The 8,121-nt window shown below is 39.8% G+C and overlaps 1 protein-coding gene across 1 annotated transcript; it reads right to left on the bottom strand.

Moving 5' to 3' along the window:
- Nucleotides 1-1,569: 1,569 nt before the first annotated feature.
- On the bottom strand, nt 1,570-7,354 carry fmoda (fibromodulin a). Its single transcript, XM_036559815.1, has 3 exons — nt 7,223-7,354; nt 4,275-5,178; nt 1,570-2,861 (listed from the first exon to the last, which is right to left on the bottom strand). Exons 2-3 carry the CDS (start codon nt 5,149-5,151, stop codon nt 2,710-2,712), a joined length of 1,029 nt encoding a protein of 342 aa, XP_036415708.1. The 5' UTR covers nt 5,152-5,178; nt 7,223-7,354; the 3' UTR covers nt 1,570-2,709.
- Between the last annotated feature and the right edge of the window lie 767 nt (nt 7,355-8,121).

The following is an 8,121-nucleotide window of genomic DNA, read 5'->3' as shown; positions in this document are numbered from 1 at the left end:
CTCATTTGGGGTTCTAATAAGTTACAGTTTAAATGACAGATGACCTTCTCAGCATTCTCAGTCGAGCTCTGACTCACCACACAAGGTTTCTTGCTTACCCAACTAACTTTAAGCTTAGTTGGATCTAACTCTGGTGGCAGTGGTGACAGTGTTGCTTTTTTACTGTTATACATGGTTTTCTTTCTACATATGTATTTCCTTCTTTGGCAGCTCCTCCTCATCTTTCACACCTTTTTATGTTCATCATAAACGTCACCAGGATCACAGCCTGAGTATCAAATCTGGATAAACAGAGAAAGTCATTAACCGCTGCTGTAAAACGTGTTAACCGCGTCTGTCTTTGTTTTGTTTTGTGAAGCTGAAACTCAGTCAGAAAGTGTGTCTACATTGAACCTGCTTTGTTAAACAAACCTCAGGTTCACTACTTCTTGTTGCCCAACTACAAGCCAAAACCCAATGGTATAACATTGCTGCCACAAAAAACTGTACATACCTTTATCTTTAAGCTTTTACTCTCTATCTTCTCTTTTTCCTTCTAGTTTTTTAGCTGTTTTTGGCTTTTTTTAGTTTTATTCTTTTTTTAGGCATGCTCAACCAGTTCTTCTTTTTCCACTCACATGAGGATCTTAGACAACATAATTGTACACTAATAACCCAGAAGTTGTTAGGGGGTTCCCTGGTGGCCGCAGGGCCCTAAGCCGCTGCTTATGTCGCTTATTAGGTAGAGCCGGCACTGCTTACATCATAGACATCACATATACAAAGTTTGCACTAAATGTACACTGGAAAAACTGATGCATTGAAAGTATTTGATTCAAATGTATACGTCATTTCCACACGCTACATCAAAACAATTTGGTCTTTCAGTTTGCTTACTTTGGCTAGTTGTATTGATGTAATATATACAATTGCCACTTTATTAGGTACATTGGATCTAAACTTATTGCCTATTTTGTCCAGTCCACTCACCATGTAGGTGCACCTTGTAGTTCTACTATTACAGATTGTTGTTCATCTGTTTCACTGAATAATTTGTTAGCCCAGCATTACTCCATTAATCAATGGTTATTATATGGTTGGTATAGTATAGTGGGTAACATGGCATGTTAGCGTGTGTAATGCAAAGAATCCATCAAACATAGCAGTGTTTCTGGAGCTTATAAACACCTCAGTGTCACTGCTGGACTGAAAAAGTTCACCACCCAAAAATATCCAGCCAACAGTATCCTGTGGCTGGAAACTGACCACTGATGAAGGACTAGAGCATGACTAATGCAAACTGTGCAGCAACAGATGAGCTACTGTTTCTAACTTTGCACCTACAAGCTGGAACAAGGTGTCTAACAGTGTGGAAAGTAGTGCCGTTTTACCACCAAGCGGTGTTGTACAGTATGGTTCACACATCTTATCATAATTTCTCCTGCCAAATGAACCGTACTGTACCTGAGTACCTGCTGCTACAAATTTTACAGAGAAACAGATGGACCAAATCCGGAATTATGGAGCTACAAAGTGCTCCTGTATGTCAAATGGACCTGATAAAATGGAGAATGAGTGTAGATATAAGACGTGTACCTAATAAGGGCCATGGTTCAGTGAGTGTGTTTTATTAATGTAAAAAATGATGCAGGGGAGAGTGGGGTCCAACTTAATGTAGTTGTATCATGTAGTTACACAGGTACAACTTCTCATATTCCCATAACAACATCATCTGCCAGTTTTGAAAGCAAGATTCTGAAGATTCATCCTGAAAACTGTGTTTTTCCTATGGAAGTTATGTATATCAGTCAAAGAATTCACAAATACATTTGCTAAATCGCCCTCTTGGTGGCTGAAATATGGCAGTTTTGAAGCGTGAAAACAAATTACAGTGAGAGTTAGCCAGGCTTCCTAAGTACGGCCTCCATTTACCACACTTGTCACAGTGTCTTTTCACTAACATTTGTATATTGTTTTTTCGTATTTAAGTTGTAAATCTTGTCTTGTTCCAACAACACAGAATTGTATTTAATTAATTGTGCTTTGTGTTGATTTACCAGATTTTTAGCAATCATTTCATCTAGCTTTTTAGTCTACAATACAATACAATACAATTACACTACAATACAATTTTTAGTTACAATAAACCCCACCTGAGGGGTGAGTGACATTTGAACTCACACCGCTTAATAATTCTTTAATGGTTTGTGCTGGAAGCAGAGATGTGTGTATAATTGCTTGTATAGAAAATGTATAAATCTAAATTGAAAACTTATTTAAACTATTTATCGAAAAACTAAATGCATCAGGTTGTGCCCTGCTCTCCCCTAAACAACCGTACTGTTTTCAGTGCATCACTTTTGCCAATGTGCAATGTCAGACTAAACGTACAAGAAAGCACATGAAAGCAAACTGGTCTGGCAAAAACAGATAAATACACCCTTACATAACATATTTAATATCTACCTAGCTAGAGTTCCTACCTTCTCTTTCTACCCTTCCCTCTGCTTTCTCCCTTCTATCCATACGCCTGCACACAGAATATACACGAACAAACCACAACGTCCCCTTGTTACGCTTCTTAAAATAGAAATATACATCAACAAAAAAGTACTAAACAAGCAGTAAATCAACAGGTCGATCAAGAAATATTTCAATATTCTGGGGAACAGAATACAGAAGAGAAGTGGACTGGACTGCCCTCTGTCTCCTGGATGGAGCAGTTACAAGTTACAGGGCAATGTCCGAGGCGAGACGGAGGCACATGGCCGATTCGGAAGGGATGTCACTACGGGTGATCTCGTTGCCCTCCAGACGCAGGATCTTCAGCTTGGAGAAGTTCATCACGTCCACCACGCTGCAGAAACTGCCCAGCGTAAACTCTGTGACAGGTTACACAAACCAACACATTAGAAATCAGAAGCAGATGTTTATGCTGCTCTAGTTAAAAAAATGAGCTCAAATCATTTCTGAAGAAAAAAAAAGTAAAGATGTGAAGCCACAAAGAGGGTCAAACTTTCACAGCTGCGTTAGTGATGCAAAGCAAAAACATCCCATGTCACCGATTACGGGCATTTTCACTCTCACCCAACTGGCAAAGTGATTCATGTACCAGGCTGTGATTCTCATTATTACAGAGTGTTGTAACATGGACGCAAATGATCTGCTATGTATTTCCCTAATCAGCGCTTAAGTGAAACCAGCCTGCGTCAAACAATAAAAGGGTTTTCATTGTAGCAATATTCACTCATTTACGAAAAACTTCAGATCTGTCATTTCAGATAAAATGTACGCTGAAAACATGTGGAGACACCTTACCTTCTTTTTTTGAAGTTTGAATTTTCTCCAAGGTTCTTTCCAATTAAGTCAGAACAAATATCTACTAAGCTTTTATTAAAGAGAAGTTCTATCAATTTTTTATTTCTGCATAATTCAATCACTGGGGTGTAAGTAAAGTGATTCAGAGTGTTTTGATATGAAATCATTCATTGTAGAGAAACTTAGCTTGGAATTCTTTTCAGTGGTGGTGACAAGAACCAGGGGTCAACTGAAATATAGCCGTTTTATTTACTATCCAAAACCACCAGTGAACCTACACACGTCTTCTTTTTTATATGTAATGTTAAAATGGTAAAACAATGGTAAATCTTTTATAATATGCTGCACCAGGCAGCATATTATAAAACATTTCATGTAATAATTGTCTGTGAGGGAGGTTTAAAGGCATTCAGACATCTGGTTCCTGTCACCACCACTTTGAACAATTTTGAGCATTGCACATCAAACCCCTCTGAATAGCTTTGTTCACATCTTAACCATTTAATTATGTAGAAATGTTTGAAAACTGCATTACTCGCAACAAAGATCCAAGAGATATTTGGGTGGTATTATTTTCATCAGAAGAAACCTGGGGGGTTGGTATTTTACAAAGCAGGATTTCTCTGTTTAGTTAGATAACTTAGGCCCAAAGTCAAGTCTGTCCAATAGAAAAAGAGCTGAGGGACATTCCGACTGGACAATCCTCATCTTTGGGCTTTTATCTGGCTAACTGGGAAATCCTGGTTTGTGGAATACCCACCTGGTCAGTCTTTAATGTAAGCTTAATGCAAAGTAACAAAGAAAAACAAAACATGATTTCCTGCACAGCCTTTTGAATCAATTATGAAAAGACTATTAGAAGGTTTGAAATAAACTTTTCTTACCACTAGGGGGCAGCAATGGAGATTGCACAAAACTCAGCTGACTATTCATGAACTGCACATGTACACACATGTGGAAAAGGGAAACAGCTGTACCTTTGATTTGATTGGCCTGTAGGTAGAGGTGCTCTAGACTGGTGCTGACTGGTGGGATCCTCTCCAGTTTGTTGAAGGAAAGATCCAGCTCAATCAGTCCACTTATATTGAAGGTGTTGGGTGGGATGCCCTTGTCTGTGAGCTCATTGTGGGAGAAACGCACATACTGCAAGTTGGAGAAGCGGTTGAGAAAGTTGTCTGGGATGGCATTGATGGCATTGGAGCCCAGGTAGAGCTGGTGGAGCATGTTGGGCAGCCCTTCAGGGACATTCTTAAGCTGGTTATTGCTGACATCAAGCAAGGTGAGCGATTTGAGGCCCTTCAGCGCCCCGCCCATGTCCTGGATGGCATTGTCGTTGAGCAGCAAGATGGTCAGGTTCTCCATTCCCTCGAAGGTGCTGGGCAGAACCTTGGCGATTTTGTTATGGTTGAGGCGGAGGTCACGCAGGGAGGCAGGCAGGCTTGCTGGAATTTCAGTTAGGTTGTTGCCACTCAGGTAAAGTCGGTCCAGCTTGGCCAGCTTGGCAAAAGCCTTTTTACCCACCGTGTTGATGTGGTTCTCGTGCAGCATGACCCACAGGAGACTGGTGGCATTTCCAAAGGCATCGTCTGAAACAGTGGGGATGTGGTTGTGCTGCAGGTAGACATACTTCATGCGAGATGGGATGTAAGGCATTTGCTTAAGTCCACGGTTGTCGCAGTACATGGCGATGGGGAAGGTTGGAGGGCAGTCACACTCGGTTGGGCAGTCTCCTCCAGTGTTGTCAGCCTGCAGGGAGGCCATAGGATGTAGCCTGTAGATCCATGCGAGCGGGTCTGCTTCCTGAGCCAATGTGAGGTGCAGGAGCCCTACCAGCAAGACAGCTGCCAGGCGCATTGTTATGAAACAGAGAAGGCTCTGCGACTGCAACAGAAAACGACCATGTACTTTAGCGGTGGTTTCCAGTCCTGCTCCTGCACATTTTAGCATTTTCTCTGCTCTAACATGCCCAATTCGACTCAGGAAGGGCTTCATCATTAGCTGATTAGTTGAATCAGGTCTGTCAGAGCTGGAAAAACAGCAAAATATGCAGAGCAGGGGTACTGCAAGACCAAGGTTGGCAACAACTGCATTAGAGACATCCAAAGGAATTAAAAGATGAAAAAATAAACAAATGTTTTCAACATAAATTTGAAAATTCTAATTGCTTACAGTGTAAGTGAACATGGGGGGAAATGATCCCCCTTAAGAACAATGTTGATTTACTGTGCCATACCATACTGTACCATATATGTCCAGTTTAGTATGTACAGAATGATACATACACCTACACACAGGAAGAGCAGCCAATTTTATAGCAGAAAAACACTGCTACTACCCCCACACCACCTTGGTGAGAAGCCCCTCCTAGTGAAAGTTTTACAGAATCTATAATTTATACGTCACACCATTATAGTCTTTTTTAAGTGTTATTAATAAATAAATTAAAGTAAAAATAGTAGATTTTAAAATGAAATTGAGGCCTCCATCAAAACAAAAGACTAATGGCAATAATATAGAAACATCTGAAACTTTTAATTCTGTCTATTACTTAAAGTGTTTGTAATTATGTTAATTACATAATATACTGTTCCATCATTTATTATTATTATTATTATTATTATTATTATTATTACACCATAACAATTAATTGTAAGTGCAAATAAGACAAATTAGACATGACAGAACAGATTAGGTGTGGATAAAAAACATAGCCTGATTGTTGTTGATCATTGCTATAAGCAATTCAGGAGTGGTCCTTTGTAATTGATGATTAATAAACTCTTAACAGATTATCAGTAAAACATCAACAACATATCAGTGAAGTAGCAGTAATGAAGCATCTGAATACATAAAGTAAATATCTTGTAGATGTTCTGTTGATACATTACTAACATTAAGTAGATTACGCAAAACCTAACCTTACCCAACCTTACCCAAAACCTAACCCTAACCCTAACCCTGGCCCTAATCCTAACCCTAACCTTAACCTCAACCCAAAACCTAATCATAACCCTCATATGTTTTTGATATGTTACTGAGAGTCTGTTGAGTGTTTGTTTCATCTAAAAGGACCACTCAAAATTAAGTGTCATCCAATTCAGATACTGGCTAGTCTTATGTTAGCTAACCAGTGAATCTCCAGTGAACAACTTTGCATCTTTATGAAGAAAATCATACTATATCATTTGTCTAGGGCAGCTTCTTACCACAAACATCTAACTGTACATTTTTACTTTAAAGGAAAAAAATATTTAATCTCAAAACTAAATGTACTGATCCCTCCATAACAACCCCGCCCCCCCCAAAAAATAAAAGATTAAAAAATTATATTTTGCTCATACTACTTCATGTAAATGCAAAGACCATTAATATCCAATGACAAAAAAATAAATAAAACAAAAACATCTGACCCTAAAATTTATCAATTCCAGGAATGCCATCATCCAGATGACATTAGATTTGCCCCCATCATTTGAATAGAGAAAATAAGTGAGAAAATAAAGGTGAGGAGGGGCAAATTTAAACTATGGGGCTTCTCTTTCCAAGTTATCCTACGTAAAATGTTTACGGAACAGAGTCCAATATGGGTGTAAATTAGAAAGAAGGTGTCTCTGTGCAAGCTCACAAACAAGGAAACAGTGTTCCCCTCCCTACTGTTATTTCATTAAACATAAAGTTGACATGAAAAAGTGACTGCAGTCATTGCTGCTAAATATTTAACTTCCCATTACATAATGAAAAAAAATCACCCAGTAAAACCACTGGCTCACTGGCATTCAGAGTGGCTCTCCTTGCAATCAAATCCAAGTAAACAAGTGTGCCTTGAAGCAGAGGAGCAAAATAAAAAAAAGCAACTAAAAACAATTAACACTGTAGTTTTACAGTTCCTCTAACATATTGCATGATCACACAGGAACACACCTACCTGAATAAGTTAAAAGGCACTCCCTCCTTCTTGTCCAGAGCCTTTGTAGCACTGTGCAGAGTGGCGTTTGCCAAAGTCTTTGTGAATACCCCCTCTCCCCTTCAAGCCTTTCGCCTCCACCCCACCTCCACCCACCACCCCAAAACAGCCCTCCCAAACTCTGTCCAATTACCGCACACTTCTCTCTCTCCATCCTTGGGCCACTCTTCACCAATGAGGAGTGGGGAACTGCCCCCCCTTAACAACTGTTCATCCACATGTTGGATTTTTGTTGTTGCAGGATCTTGCCGAGTGACCAACCTGACCCCATTAACAGGGCATCAGAGAGTCGTTTCCCCATATTGGCCTCTTTTTGTCCCATCAGAGGTGCCGACTATGTTGGCTTTTGGCTTTTGTAAAAGTCTGGCCTGGATTCAAAAAGAAGTGGCATATGTGGCACCGTCTCTTGGGCTGAAAGAAACCTAGTTTTGGGGAAAAAAACAAATATACACAATTTCCTTCTTACCCCAAACTCAATCAGCTAAGTTTAGTGTGCTGCTTTAGTTTTGCACTGGAGCTAATAGGCTAAATAGCGAATAAGGCCTATTAATTAGCATTGTGGAACCTGCATGGCTAACATTCCTGCAGGAAAATAGACAAGCACAGACCTGCATGCATTCCATGTGGTGCTGATTTAGCTGGTCACTCAGCAAGGTTATGCATGGTCGTGATCAGCATAACATAACAGCTTCCATTGCTGCTGGCTAGCACAGCAGCTTCCATAACACAGCATATGCCAGTTTTGCTGGTGACCATTTGCTGGTCTATGCTATTTTTTCTTGCAGGGTGAAATCATAATGCATTTTCTTTTCATACCATGACATTTTTCAGAGCGAAACACAATATCAGGGAGGGTCATT

This window comes from Colossoma macropomum, unplaced genomic scaffold (assembly GCF_904425465.1).
Source record: "Colossoma macropomum unplaced genomic scaffold, Colossoma_macropomum, whole genome shotgun sequence".
In the NCBI taxonomy this organism is placed as follows: Eukaryota; Metazoa; Chordata; class Actinopteri; order Characiformes; family Serrasalmidae; genus Colossoma; species Colossoma macropomum.
The sequence above is the reverse complement of the archived record's forward strand: the minus strand, read 5'-3'. Positions and strand labels throughout refer to the sequence as shown.